Source organism: Urtica dioica, chromosome 9 (genome assembly GCF_054948205.1).
Source record: "Urtica dioica subsp. dioica isolate 48M chromosome 9, U.dioica_male_clone48M_v1_H2, whole genome shotgun sequence".
Lineage (NCBI taxonomy): Eukaryota > Viridiplantae > Streptophyta > Magnoliopsida > Rosales > Urticaceae > Urtica > Urtica dioica.
The window spans coordinates 9,560,272-9,575,614 of record NC_142764.1 but is presented as its reverse complement, the minus strand read 5'-3'; the positions used below and the strand labels follow the sequence as shown (position 1 = coordinate 9,575,614).

Genomic DNA, 15,343 nt, shown 5'->3' with positions numbered 1-15,343 from the left:
CCAAGGCTCAGACCGCCTGGGAATCGGCATCGGACCAAAGCTTGGCCGTGGCGCTGCTGATTACTTGGAATATGAAAAAAGATTCAGTGTTTACCTTGATTTGATCCCACACTTTGTCCTTGAGCTCAGCTGGTACAGCACGCCAATTTCTAAATCAATTGGTACAGTAGATCGCACCACTACTGCACGAAGAGCCACGACGGGAAACCTTCATAATGTAACTCATTCTTTACCTGAGAAAGCCCAAACTCTCTCAAACTACTCTAAATGCTTCCAAAATAAGAGGACGTTCGCTCCACACACGTTCACATTACACTAATACTAATGTTGAGCGTCAAAGAGCTCGAAGAAGGAAACTTTTCCGGGTCCCTCTAGTTCATGTTTGTTTCCTCTCACAAACTGCACACAGAACAAGATTCCGGATAATCTTTTAGAGGTGGTTATTTCAGGCGGTTGACGACACCAACTCACGTGCAACCTCAGAGTCCAGCCCTGGGTTGAACCGTCGACTGCTATTTAGTGGTTACTCGATTTTCGAGCGATAATAGACTCCTTTAAAAAATATAGACTAGTGACAAAATGAAATTCACGTATGAAATCGAGAGCCAAAATTGAGGTGAGAAAGATTAAATAAAAACATATATGAAAGGTGAGGTATATATTTTAATCCAAATTGAGAAATATGTACTATTTATGATCAATATGGATATCAGTGTATACATTTACTCATTTGAGATATTAATTAGGTATGAGGTCATTTTCTTTATCTATAAAAGTGAATGCCCAATCCAAAAATAAGAAAATGGAGGCTCACAAAGCCCGATCCAAGAAGAGTAAAGACAACGCTAAAGAGCGTGTCCAAAGACAAGTCCGAAAGACGGCAAATGAGAGGACCGACCCAAAGTCGTTCCAAGATAAGATCATGCCAAAATTGTCTTACCTCACACTTTCTCTCTCTAAAATTCTAAAGTGAAAAAAAGGTCTTCCATCTCACCTAGCACTTGGACTAATGTTGAGCGTCGGAGAAAAACCTTGCGTGCCCCTCTAGTGAAAACCTATTTTCGGCATGGCAAAGGCTGCGATTCTGGGAGTTGCTTCACCGTTCGACCATCGTGCGATCATAATGTACATCCCTAGATTGAAACACGACCGGTTCTAAGTGTTGATTCATTTTTTTGGCATTAAGAAGGTATAATTTATAAATGTTCGCTACAAAATTTCTTAAAGTAAAGAGAGCTTGTTGCAAAGTTCCATTTCACCACAATCGTCACCATTTACCCTAAAATAAAATGAAAAATCTCATGGACTTGGCCACTTGAAATGTTGAGTTTAAATCTAGTCAACGTTTTAAATATTTTTAAAGTTTAGTCATATTTAATGATGTGGTCTCATTAATCAGATAATATTTTGCATGTTTGTCCCTAGTATTTTCATACGTTAATTTGGTAAATAGTGATAAATGGTTAATTTACTAAAATAAATTTTAATATTTTTAAAGTTTAGTTATATTTAATGACGTGATCTCATTAATCAGATAGTATTTTGCATGTTTGTCCCTAATATTTTCATACGTTAATTTTGGTAAATAGTGATAAATGGTTAATTTATTAAAATAAACTATACGACAGTTAATTCTTTAAAATCAAATTTAAAATTGACTAGTAAGTTAGAATGCCCAAATAAAATAAGGGGAAGAGAGGGAAAGTGGCCATAATAGCTAATGAAAAAGAAAAGCCCCAAAAGCCCTTTCATTTTCTGCTCTATCTTCATTCTTCCCCGACACTCATTTCAGTTTCAGAAGACAAACCCATTAGAGAAAGAGAGGCGTCAATATACGCGTACAAGGTACTTTATAAACGGGAAACCTGGCTGTGTTTTCGGAGATATGCGACCTATACTACACAAGCTCTCTGTAATGTCGTCGAGAGGTGGTCTCATGGGCTCAAAGCACTTGCTCGAGTCTGTTTTTTTGTCAAACACATCAAGCCTTTCTTCGCTGAAAAGACTATCCAACTCTTCCAAAGTTCTCTTCATTGCTTTTCCTTGCAAACCCATCTACAGAACCCAGCCTTCTTGCCTTCTGAAGGCTAATGGATGCTCTAACGCATCTCAAGCCGCTAACACCAGACCAGGTTTGACCTTCGAACCCCAGGTTTGACCTTCATGAGGTTAAAAATGGTAGCTTTATTTCTTGTTTTTCTTGGTTCGCTATTCGTTTGAGAAAACAGGGTTTATAACTCAGTGTATTGTCGTTTAGTCTTTTTGGAGGATCATGAAGAAAATAATGCGAACCGTATGCGAATATTAAACATGAAACTGTGTGAGCTTGGGATTGAGACTGACATATCAATGACTGGACAATTCCACGGCTTGATTTGTCCCATGGTAATCTTATTGTTTTGTTCATTCTATCTCAATCTTTTTTCTCCTTGAAAATAGCATTGGTACTCGTCTGTTTTTCTTGTTTCAAGATTAAGTCTTTTCCTTTTATTTTTGGTTTGCCATGGCAAGTCGTCGATGATTAGGCAATAGTGAACCTTAAAAGTAGGGAATGCTTACTTGCAGAGTGTTTCTGAACTTGCAAAGTAGGGTAGTGTTTTTAACCTTATATTTTATTGGCAGGCCTTTGATTTCAAGCTATGACACATTGTGCTCGCACGCTTCTTTTTCTTGCTTTACTCTTTATTCTTTCATATTTTTTTGCTGGTGTAATAGGTTGTACTGGCTCATAGATTACACTTGAACTTGAGTGGTGCTATAGCAAATCGATCATCACGTATTCATGGGTGTATATATGTGCAATTTTCTTTTCTTCCAAGACATCTGACCTTGTATTTGTGTGTCATTTTTCCCTTTTTAATATTCTTTTCAAAACTTAGTGCAAAGGTGGTGACACAGAGGAGAAGAGTTTGTCACTTTTGATCGAGCCAGATTGGTATGCTTCAACTCTTTTTACAGCTTTCTTTTCTTGTAAGAAATTCCGAATCTTTCATATTGGGGATGTTCGGTGCATAGGAGTGGTGCCGTGTGGACGTGCTTTCGTGGAAAATGTGGTTGGAAAGGCAGCACAAGAGTAAGTTTTTTTAATTTGGATACATATTTACCAGTTAATATTTCCTCTTCTTATATATTTGTTTCACTGGCTCTCTGTTGTTGGTTTGTTCAGGCTTTCGCTGTGAAAAAGTCATCTCATGGCACAGCAAACAAAATCAGCAGACTAAGACGAAAACGAGAAATATCAGTGGATAGTTTGCATTTGGAACCACTTTGTGATGAGGTTGTTCATTTCTTTTAGTCTTATTTTTCTGTCACTTCATTTAATAGTTGATCAATATAACGTACAGGCTGGTTACATTATATAATATCATTTACTAGTGGGTAAGGACGATTCTTGGGACCTGGTCAGTCCCCGGTCTGATTCCTCTAGACTCCGCAATCGGGGGAACTGGGGTAGTATCCCGTTCAGAAAAAGAATATCTCCATGTTTTTTTCTTTTTCTTTTACTCTGCTAACAATGCTCGTTTTTTTTTTTTGTACATAATACTTATTGATTGAATTTAGTCCTTGGTTGAAAAATATACATTTTAACCTTATTTTCGTTGATTTTTCAGCTGGTCGCTTATTTTTCAGAGAGAATGATAACCAAGGGAACGGTGCAGAGGAATAAGATTATGCAGAAAAAGTATGGCGATCAGGTAAAGGACAATGCAAAGCAACCCCCAATAAAAATGATCTGTAGGTTTAGAAGGAATGAGAATTATGTTTTATTTCATACGGCTAACAGCCTATATATACACAAAGAATAAAAATAAAATCCCTCAATACTAGGAACTACTTCCTATTTTAATTCTAACCTAATTAAAACAGATCCCTATAAACAAGGTATTTAACGAGTTTTCTACACTCCCCCTCAAGTTGGTGCATACATATCATACATGCCCAACTTGGTTACAAAAAATTCAAAAACTGGCCGAAATAACCCCTTAGTCAGAATATCCGCTGTCTGCTCTTTGGTAGTTATGTACGGCGTACAAATAATCCCTGCCTCCATCTTCTCTTTTATAAAATGACGATCGATCTCTATATGCTTGGTTCGATCATGCTGCACCGGGTTTTGAGCAATGCTGATGGCAGCTTTGTTGTCGCAAAACAGCTTTAGAGGAAGCTCAGCCTCTTTCTTCAAATCTTCAAGTACTCTTCGTATCCATAACAATTCACATATCCCGTTAGCCATGGATCTGAACTCTGCTTCAGCACTGCTTCTTGACACGACGCTTTGCTTTTTACTTCTCCACGTGACTAGGTTCCCCCATACAAATGTACAGTAACCCGATGTAGACTTCCGATCACCTGGACCTGCCCAATCTGCGTCAGTAAATGCTTCCACAGCTCTGTTTTCTCCTTTCTTGAATAACAGTCCCTTTCCTGGACAGCTCTTCAGATATCGTAGGATCCTGTGTGTAGCATCCAAGTGCTCCTCACATGGACTATGCATAAATTGACTTACTAGGCTCACAGCGAAGGCAATATCGGGCCTCGTGTGTGCTAAGTAAATCAGTCTTCCTACCAACCTTTGATACTGCTGAACATTAACTGGAACGCCGTCAACAATATTCCCGAGCTTTTGGTTTGGATCTATTGGAGTCGGCAGGTCTACATCCACTCATCCCGGTGTCTTTTAAGAGATCTAGAATGTATTTTCGTTGAGAAACAACAATTCCCTTTCTTGATCTAGCAACTTCCATGCCGAGAAAGTATCTCATTTCACCTAGATCTTTTATTTCAAACTCCTTAGCCAGCTTCACTTTTAGTTGTTCTAGTCCTCCATAGTCGTCTCCTGTAAGAATGATGTCATCGACATAAACAATTAACACCGAGATCTTCATATCACTTGAGAACTTTGTGAACATAGTATGATCCGATTGAGCTTGAATGTAACCCTGCCCTTTCACAAACTGAGTGAAGCGATCAAACCAGGCGCGAGGTGATTGTTTCAGTCCATATAATGCCTTCTCTAGCTTGCAAACCTTGGACTCAAACTCATTCTCAAATCCTGGCGGTGGACTCATGTAGACTTCTTCCTCAAGCTTTCCATTAAGGAATGCATTCTTCACGTCAAATTGTCTCAGAGGCCAGTCGAGATTAGCTGCAATAGACAACAGAATTCTCACAGTGTTTAGCTTAGCGACCGGAGAAAAAGTTTCTGTATAGTCTATCCCATAGGTTTGAGTGAACCCCTTAGCTACTAGTCGCGCTTTTAGTCGTTCAAGGGTTCCATCGGCTTTCATCTTCGGTGTGAATACCCATTTACAACCAACTATGGGTTTTCCCTTTGGAAGCTCTTCCACCGACCACGTCTGATTCTTCTCCAAAGCACTTATCTCCTCAAAAACAGCCTTTTTCCACTCGGGTCGAGTTAACGCCTCCTGAATACTACTAGGGATATGAATCTCAGATATATTTGTGGTAAATGTGGAAAAAGCAGAAGAGAGTTTTGAGTATGACACATATGACGAGGTAGGATATAAAGGATAGTTGGTACATGTGCGTTTTTCTTTTCTAAGAGCAATAGGAAGATCAGAGTCTGAAATATACTTACTGGTTTCAGGTTCTGGTCCCGGTTCAGATTGTTGACTTGCTGGAGAAGTAACGGCTTCTATGTCTTGAGTTGGGACCGATCTCACATACACCTTTTCAAAGAGATTACTTGCCCGATTATTGTATATGTCCTTAGTATTGTTTCCTGATTTACTTCCAGATTCGGTGATACTTGGTTGATTTTCTTTCCTTAAAATCGTGGACTCAATATCACTTTCAATTTGAACATCAGTTATTTCCTCATTTATATGTCCGATCCCATTTTCAACAATTATTTCCTCATTTTCTAAGTCATGACCTTGTACTCTATCAAGGGAAGAATCTGTAAATATCGAATCTGTAAATATCGAATCTTCAAACTTATTCTCCCCCTGAAGATGAGTTGTAAAAAAAGGTTTATGCTCAAAAAAGGTGGTATCCATTGTAATTGTTGTTTTTTGTGTGACCGGATCAAAACATTTGTAACCTCTTTGAGTCGGAGCTATTCCCACAAAACACATTTTCTTTCCTTTAGGATCAAGTTTACTCGCATTCCTATTAGGATTTCGAATAAACACAGTACACCCAAAAATTTTTAACGGCATAGAATGAAACACCCTTGATTTTGGAAATTCATTTTGGAGAATGCTAATGGGTGTTTTAAAGGATAATATCTTTGAGGGCATGCGATTAATTAAATAAGTTGCATGTAAAACACTGTCCCCCCATAGATAATGCGGAATTTTGGTTGAAAACATTAGAGCCCGAGTGACTTCAAGGATGTGTCTATTTTTCCTTTTTGCTACGCCATTTTGTGGTGGTGTGTCAACACATGAACTTTGATTAATGATCCCTTTTTCTTCAAAAAATTTATGTAATGTGTGTGTGAAATATTCACGCCCATTATCACTCCTAAGCATTTGTATTTGAGTATTAAATTGTGTTTGAATCATATTATAAAAACTTTTAAACACAGTTTCTACCTCAGATTTTTCTTTTAGCAAAAATACCCATGTAACCCGTGTGTGATCATCAATAAGAGTCAAAAACCATCTTTTTCCTGAACAAGTCGGGACTCTAGACGCACCCCATATATCACTATGGATAAGAGAGAAAGGTTTAGTTGGTTTATAAGCTCTAGGTGGGTAGGAGTTTTTATGATGTTTTGCTAAAGCACAAATGTCACAGTGAAAAGAAGAAATATCTTTATTCATGAATAAATCAGGAAATAACATTTTCAAATAGTAAAAGCTAGGATGTCCTAGACGAAAATGCATCAAATAAATTTCTTTATTACTTGGACATGAGACAATTTGTAGGCAAGTCTTCTCTTGATCGTTATGTGAGTCCGTTCCCTCATCTAGGATATAGAGTCCATCACTTTCTCTAGCACTGCCAATCATCCTCCCCGATTCCAGATCCTGAAATATACAGTGAGAATCAAAAATAGCACGACAATTTAGATCTTTGGTTATTTTGCTAATAGAGAAGAGGTTGCATGAAAGGTTAGGGACATGTAGCACTTTATTCAATGGTAGAGAAGGTGAGGGAATTATGTTTCCATTCCCTGCAATTGCCGAGAATGAACCATTGGCAATTTTTACTTTTTTATTTCCGGCAGAAGGTTTATAGGTAGAGAATAGGGTGGAATTTCCTGTCATGTGATCACTTGCTCCTGAGTCAATGATCCAGGTATTTTTATCTTTTGAACATAGATAAGAGAAGGGTATGGATACTATGTTACCACTTTGGACGAAGGAACATGAAGGGTTATCAGGGCTGGAAGAATTTTGTGAGGACTGCAGTAGTTTCAGGAGTTGTTCAATCTGATCCCTTGTGAAATTTGGCTGTCCCGAGTCGACTTGTTCCTTTTGTGAAGAGTCAGTCGTGGTGTGGAAAGCCTTCTCGTTCTTCTTCTTTGCTCCTGGTGGTTTTCCGTGTATCTTCCAGCAGGTTTCCCTTGTGTGCCATAGCTTCTTGCAATGATCGCACCACGGCTTCTTCCTCTCTTCTTGTCCACTGCCCCGTGTGAAGAGTGCAGAGGGTTCAGCCGAGGAAGGCTCCTCAGAGTTTATCATGATCTTCCTCCGGTTTTCTTCCTGTCTAATTTCGGAGAAGACTTCTCTCATTGAAGGCAGTGGGCGCCTTCCTAGGATCCTCCCCTTTGCTTCGTCGAGATTCCTGTTAACACCATTAAGAAACATGTAAACACGATCGTTTTCTTCGCGTTTTTGTTGCCGCGCATAGTCAGCGGTACTCTCCCATGTGTCTTCGTAGCACTGGTCCAGTTCTTGCCATAAGGACACCATCTCGTTATAGTAGACCGTCACATCCCTGCTCCCTTGCTTGGCCTGCCATAGCTTCGTCTTCAATTCGAAAATCTGCGAGGAGTTTCCCAGATCAGAGTAGGTTTCCCTCACTGATTCCCAGATTTCTTTAGCCGTCTTCATAAACATGTGAGGTTTTGCAATTGATGCTTCCATGGAGTTGAGTAGCCACGCCATCACCAGTGAATTCTCCGATCTCCAAATCTGGTAGCCTTCATCGCTTTCCTTCAGGTTCTTGACTTTGCCGGTTAGGTAGCCCAGTCTTCCTCTTCCATCAATACCAAGCTTTACTGATTGAGACCATTCCAGAAAATTCCTTCCATTCAGCCTATGCCCGGTGATGAGCATAGATGAATGGATGGATGACTGAGATGTCTCCATATTGGTTGCTTGAGTTATTTCGGATGAGGAATTTTTGGGGGCTGGTGTGTTTTCCATCTAATTAGGTTAAGAGAGCCTGCAGCTCTGATACCATGTAGGTTTAGAAGGAATGAGAATTATGTTTTATTTCATACGGCTAACAGCCTATATATACACAAAGAATAAAAATAAAATCCCTCAATACTAGGAACTACTTCCTGTTTTAATTCTAACCTAATTAAAACAGATCCCTATAAACAAGGTATTTAACGAGTTTTCTACATGATCTGCATTGTTAAAAATACAATAAAATGCTTGTGACTTTTGGTGCTGTAATTAAACCTGTACGGAAACAGACCTTATACTGTAAGAATTACATCTGGTTTGCATAAAGAGAAAACCCTTTTCCAACAGTATATTGTAAACTTTCCTGAAGTTCAAAGCGTTGTTTGATCCCAAAAGAATTGTTCCCTTGTCCATTGTGCAAAGCTCAAATGATTCTGTTTTCCTAAATGTCAATACGTTATTGTAGTATGGTATGTAAGTGTTTCTCTACCTTATACAACGCACTTCTGTAATTTATTTGCAGATTGTGATTGCATTTACATACTGGAGGAACGGAAAGCTTATAAGCTGCAAGTATCGTGACATCAACAAGAAGTTTTGGCAGGTATTTTGACAAATAAAGTTATCCAATATAGGAGGCTGCAAGTCATTTATGTCAGAGCTCTTTGACCTTATTACACTTTATTGTATTGGATTCATATGTATCTTTTTCACTTGGGTCTAACCCGGACATCACAGTTATATAATTTTTTTTTTTCGCATGGCATGTCTTGTTTTTGAGGCTTTACGTTTTTCTATTTGGTTCTTGTTGTTTTCTTTTAATTTTAAATTCTCTTTCAGGAAGCAGATACCGAAAATATATTTTATGGGCTTGATGATGTAAAGGAAGCCTCTGACATCATCATTGTAAGTCATCCTATCTATTGACCAATTGTATATATGCAATTTTTTTTTTCCTGATGCTTTAAATCACTTGTAACTTATAGGTCGAGGGTGAAATGGATAAGCTTGCAATGGAAGAAGCTGGTTTTAGTAATTGCATTAGTGTCCCTAATGGTGCGCCTGCTAGTGTGTCAAATAAGAACCTCCCATCTGAGGATCAGGTTTGTGTTTTTTATGATTTGTCAATCTCTCCGAGACTAGAAAACTCACCTTTCTCCCGTGTATTATTTGTGTTCATGGATTGGGTTGATCCAAAACTTGAGATGATGAGTTTAATCTGAAAAGATTCACAAGGAGTTGAATTTAGCTGATGTTACAACATTCTAAGGTTGGTGTTAATATATCAAATGAAAAGACAGGTAGTGAATAAACAAAAAAAAAAAAAATAATAATAATTAAAAGTTTCCGAGTTATCGATTTCCGTAGAAGGCAGACTTGAGAAAAATAGAGTACCATATATAAGAAATCAATTCGTCATTTGTAACATCTATCCATATAAAACCATTTTCCAGGTTCCACTCCAATTTAGAAAATATGGTTCTTGATGCTCTTTGTTTTTGGTCTGTTCTGTAAAGCTAGGACACCAAGTATCAGTATCTGTGGAACTGCAAAGATTACTTAAAAAAGGTTTGTGAATTTCTACTTTTTTGTTTTTTTGTTTTTTTGTTTTTTTTTTGACACATCACCATATGAGATAGATTCATTTATGAATATACTTATGGTGACAGGCATCGCGCATTATAATTGCCACGGATGGAGATGGCCCAGGTCAAGCTTTGGCGGAAGAGCTTGCACGCCGCGTTGGAAGAGAGAGGTGTTTTTTTTATCATTTTTTTTTGTTTGGATGATTTTATTTAAGATTAGCTGGGTTTTCGATGTCATTGTCCATAATATATTCTGATTGCAGATGCTGGCGAGTTCAATGGCCAAACAAAAATGAGGTCGATCATTTCAAAGATGCAAATGAGGTTGGTTAATCTCTTATGAATATATATATGTTTTGATTTATCTTTTAGATACTTTTTTTTAAGATGCATCCTTTTGGCTTTATATTTTGTAGCAGTTATCTTGTTTAAATGTTTTTTTTATTTTTTTATTTCTTGTGTCGCATCGATTGTTTCGCTTTCTTCTCTTTTCGGATGTACTGATTTTTTAGTTCATTGATATTTTCTTTTAGAACCAGCTTGCAACGCACTCTGTGTGATGAGTCTGAAACTCATCCACTTTCGTGATCTAACAAAACAAATCATGCTTAGGATTCTTGGCTGCCTGTCACCGTTTTTCTACCCGTTTTCGCTATCGGGCATATTTGAGAGATAATTTAGGAGTTCTCGGCGTGTTGATACAAGGGGATTCTTGTTCTCAATTCGTAACAAGCCCGATGCACTCTCTAGAAGTCGCCTCGACCCCCTTTGCTCCGGCACTTCGAGCCTAAAAATAGCACAGTTGCACTTGCAGCTCAACAGCGACACACTCTTTGTTCGGTACCAAATCCCCGGGGGGTTGGGAGAATTTAAAAGATATTTTGGAACAGTTTTTTTTATTGTTCGGGGGATTTGGTTTCAGAGAAACAAATGCACCTTGGAGGGAGAGGAATGTAATGGTTAATCATAGTACACCATGGTTATCTTCTCTTTGCACTGAGCTCAATGATCTTATTTTGGAACTCTTCAGAATGCTCTGATTAAATCTTAGTATTTTTTTCTTTTTCTTTTTCGTCTTTTCTGGCCTTGTTTCTCTCACTTCACATCCAAAGCCATGAATTCATATCTATCCCTTTCTATCTTCCTTTCCTTCTTCCCCTTAGCCACCAAAACGACAACGCTTTCCACCGAAAACGGGTCGCCGAGGACTCTCATATTCCGAGTCGACGCCGATTCAAAGCCCTCTGTTTTCCCGACTCACCACAATTGGTACTCCACCGAGCTCATCGCTTCCGAGTCCGACTTGGCGGCGTGTATCCAACACGTGTACGACACCGTGTGGACAGAACTTCGGGTGCTTAGACTCCGACATCCTTGCGGCTTTTGATGCCGCTGTGAACGACGGCGTCGACGTGATCTCGATCTCATCCCCGTTCTACCTCGACCCCATCGCAATCGGAGCCTACGGCGCGGCTTCAAGAGGCGTCTTCGTCTCCTCCTCTGCCGGGAACGACGGCCCGAACGGCATGTCCGTGACCAACGTGGCCCCGTGGATGACCACCGTGGGGGCCGGCCACGTCAGCCTCGTCCACGACATCTCCAGAGCCGACTACGTCAACTACCTCTGCTCCATCGGCTGCGGCCCCAAGGTGATCCAGGTCATCACGGGCGGCCCCGCCAAGTGCCCCACCAAGTCCTTCATCAGGACCGCCACCAATGTATAGAGTGAAGATCGAGGTGCCGAAGGGCGTGACCGTGGCGGTGAAGCCCTCGATGCTCGTCTTCGCCGAGGGAGTGAAGACAAGAAGCTTCGTCGTGACGTTCTTTACTTCTTTCATATGTTGTTCAAACTTTAAACTAGTGCGTAGACAAGTTGGCTTATTGTTGAAAATCTTTTCTGGCTTTGTTTTCCTTTCTTTCCGTTTCGGAGTGGCTTGTATGGATATTTAATATTAATATATTGAACTCCATGCATATATTATTTATTGACTCCGAGGACTAACAAATAAATGAAATTCGCTAAACAATCTTGATGAATTTGAGAAACATGAAGCGTTTTTTCTGGGATATGGTTTATATTGTAGCATTGCATGTCATTCTCTTCTAAGAAATTTTACTTGATCATTCATTACAAATCCTTACCATCTCATTCGGTACACATTGCAGGTTCTCATGTATTTGGGTCCTGATGTACTGAAGGAAGTAATTGATAATGCTGAACTATATCCTATACGTGGGTTGTTCAACTTCAAAGACTACTTTGGTGAAATCGATGCATATTATCACCGGACCTTTGGAAATGAATTTGGTGCGTCAACTGGGTGGCGGACTCTGGATAAATATTATAATGTGAGCAAGCATTCTTTATTTTTATTTTTTTCTTGTGACCCACCTAAGTTTTAGTTTGCCAAGCTAGTTCGGTAAAAGAGTGGAACTTGTCTGCTATATGCCTACGAGGCTCAGATTTTGTAGCTTTCAGAACTTGTTGATATCCTTTTTCTGTTGACGAATTATTCGTTCATGTTCAATAGATGTCAAAATCTCAATTCTTAGTTCGGTGATTGAAAAAAAAAGAGAACGAAGTGGCAGGACTAATCAATTTTGTTTTTATTATTTCATAATTTGTTACTTCTTTCTATCTAACAAGGAATGCTTAACTACATTGTTGGCAACGTTCAGTAGTCTCTTCTCATTCTTACTTTATCATTTTGATCAGATTGTGCCAGGTGAATTAACCATAGTTACCGGGGTTCCTAACTCAGGCAAGAGTGAGTGGATTGATGCTCTTTTATGCAATCTTAATGAAAGTCAGGGATGGAAATTTGCTCTTTGCTCAATGGAGAACAAGGTAGCTAGTTATGAACAACTCCAAATTTGCAGTTTGCTCTTACGTTTGTAGTTTTGCCTCTCGTCTCTTGTTCCCACTTGGCAATAGATATTTGAATCGATAACAAGTTGAGACACCGGTTCTCTCAAATAATAAACAAACCTTCAATAACTTATCTGGATAATGGCACACAGTGAGATCTAAGTTTGGGGCGTGGAAATTAGAATTAAGGTAGTGATTTGTTTGAATTTTCATACAACTTTTAGCTGTTTCTTGTCAGGTCAGAGAGCACGCAAGGAAGCTGTTGGAGAAACATTTGAGAAAGCCTTTCTTTGACGAACGGTATGTCCTGATTGAGCAACAAAAATGTGGGATGTAAATACTCACCTCACAGAGTTGTTATAAAGAACTCTATAATATTACCAAAACAGCTGCCCCGTGGATGGCCACAAATACTCTTGGAAAACATGTTCAAAAAGGGCCTGAGTAATTTTTGTATTAACTTTCAACATTCTATCAATGAGTTTTTGTTTGTTCTTTCGGTTGGTAAAAAGGTATGGGAAATCTGCTGGGCGGATGAGTACTGAAGAATTTGAAAAAGGAAAGGAATGGTTGAATGACACATTTTACCTTATAAGGTGAGTTTCAAGCAGTTCTTTCAGTAAATACTATCAGTTATACTGATGTCAAGATGCTTCATGCCTATTTTTGAATGGTCTACGGATTTGGTGATGCTTTTCTTGGTCATATAATTGTTTCTTCCGTGCCATGTAAGGCAATATTTGGCACTTTGCATAAAAAAGAGAAATCATTAATAGAAATGCTTATTGTTTTTGTTCCCTTTTCCCCGGGCTGGAAATTAGCCTTCTGTTTGTCTCATCTCATCCGTGTGATTGCTCCTTGAAAAATGATGCAGGGTTTTTTTATTTTTTTTATTTTTTTTTTACATTCTTTAGTCGCTCTTGCATTTATAGAAATGACTTGTGAGTTGCCAATGACTAGACACAATCACACATGAATCTCTCTTTTTATATATTTAATATAAAAAGAAAACATATGTGAAGTCAGATTGTTTTCTTTGTCTCTCATTAGGTGTGAGGATGATTGTCTTCCAAGCATTAAGTGGGTTCTTGATCTTGCCAAGGCCGCAGTTATGAGGCACGGAGTTCGTGGTCTCGTAATTGATCCTTATAATGAGCTCGATCACCAACGCCCTCCCAACCAGTAAGTTCTATCATACGCCACCTTCAGGGTTTATTTATTTATTTAATTTTTTTTTTCATAGGATTGATTGTAACATTTTTTTTTTTTCGCAGGACAGAAACAGAGTATGTTAGCCAAATGCTGACAAAGGTTAAAAGATTTGCTCAACATCATGCTTGCCATGTTTGGTTTGTGGCACATCCCCGACAGGTCTCGTCTTGTCTCTTTTTACATGCATTATCCGTTTCTTTTTCCCGCCAAAATCTGATTTAGCCCATTGTGAACAGTTGCAAAATTGGGCAGGGAGTCCCCCACATCTGTACGATATAAGTGGAAGTGCGCACTTTATAAACAAGTGCGACAATGGAATCGTTGTTCACCGTAACCGAGATCCAGACGCTGGTCCCGTTGATCAAGTCCAAGTGAGTATTACTTGCAAAGATTTCACTCTCTTTTTCTTTTATAATTATTATAAAATTGTAGATATCTCTTACGATGTGCAATGAAATTAAAACCGTCGTTTTGCAGATTTTGGTAAGAAAGGTACGGAATAAGGTTGCTGGAACCATAGGCGATGCCTTGTTATCATACGATAGGTAAGTTTTTAACAAACATATTTATTTATTTATTTTTTTGTATTTTAAGTCGACCTTTTGAGTGCATTGGTGTTTCTCTTCAACTTGAGGCCTAAAATAGAGTATTAAAAAAATATAATTGTTTCCCAATTGTCGTGGAGAGTAACTTATTTGCGGTGACAGGTCAACTGGTCAATATATGGATGACGATGGAAAGTAGACAAAGACGTGAGGCTACAAACAGCTTTTGTATGGTGTGCCAGGGGTAAAGAAATACAAAAATATGTATTTTTTTTTGTTTCTAAGGCATTGGTTTGTTCTTGCAGCCTTGGTCATATCATTAAGTTATTGTGCCTGCTAGGTATCATGTTTGTTTATTTTTATTTATTTAACTTTGTATTATACGTCTAAAGTATACAAGAAGACGAGGGATCGTCTATTTATCAAGTAATGCCGCGATTAAAAAGGGAATCGCTATTTTGTATCCGTTGATATGATCGTACGGCAGATTGTTCACAAAAGCAAAAATTCCACCTTAAAGTCGGTTAAAACTTAAAATTAAAGGCCAATGATGAAATTGCTATGAAAAGATGTGACGAGGTTGGAATATGACGCTTTATGTCACGGGCCCAAAATTTTCAACGGAATACTACACCCGTGTGGCGTCAAGACTCTCATAGTTGAGGTCAGCCTATCTTTCTTCGGTCTTCATGAAAACCATCGTGCACTTTGTGATCATAGACATATATCTTGACGGAAACTACGGTCCGAAGAGTCTCGCTCGTAGCGACAAAAACTGCATCCTAGCGTCGAGGTTGTCCC

General features: G+C 38.8%; 1 protein-coding gene across 1 annotated transcript; it reads left to right on the top strand.

Moving 5' to 3' along the window:
• Positions 1–1,716: 1,716 nt before the first annotated feature.
• Positions 1,717–14,968, top strand: LOC149384854 (toprim domain-containing protein). Its single transcript, XM_089626878.1, has 21 exons — positions 1,717–2,132; positions 2,258–2,385; positions 2,880–2,935; positions 3,016–3,073; positions 3,167–3,277; positions 3,612–3,695; positions 8,854–8,934; positions 9,171–9,236; positions 9,317–9,433; positions 9,852–9,899; positions 10,001–10,086; positions 10,180–10,240; positions 12,083–12,265; positions 12,633–12,764; positions 13,024–13,085; positions 13,298–13,381; positions 13,836–13,967; positions 14,060–14,156; positions 14,234–14,368; positions 14,475–14,542; positions 14,705–14,968. The coding sequence occupies exons 1-21, from the start codon at positions 1,721–1,723 to the stop codon at positions 14,739–14,741; spliced, it is 2,238 nt and encodes a 745-aa protein (XP_089483004.1). The 5' UTR covers positions 1,717–1,720; the 3' UTR covers positions 14,742–14,968.
• The last annotated feature ends 375 nt before the right edge of the window (positions 14,969–15,343 follow it).

Bases quoted from the DNA above. Each gene is read 5' to 3' on its own strand.
- LOC149384854 (XM_089626878.1), top strand. From the start codon at position 1,721: ATGAAAAAGAAAAGCCCCAAAAGCCCTTTCATTTTCTGCTCTATCTTC. The intron at 3,278-3,611 runs GTTGTTCATTTC...TTGATTTTTCAG, and splicing joins TGGAACCACTTTGTGATGAG to CTGGTCGCTTATTTTTCAGA. The intron at 10,087-10,179 runs GTGTTTTTTTTA...TTCTGATTGCAG, and splicing joins CGCCGCGTTGGAAGAGAGAG to ATGCTGGCGAGTTCAATGGC.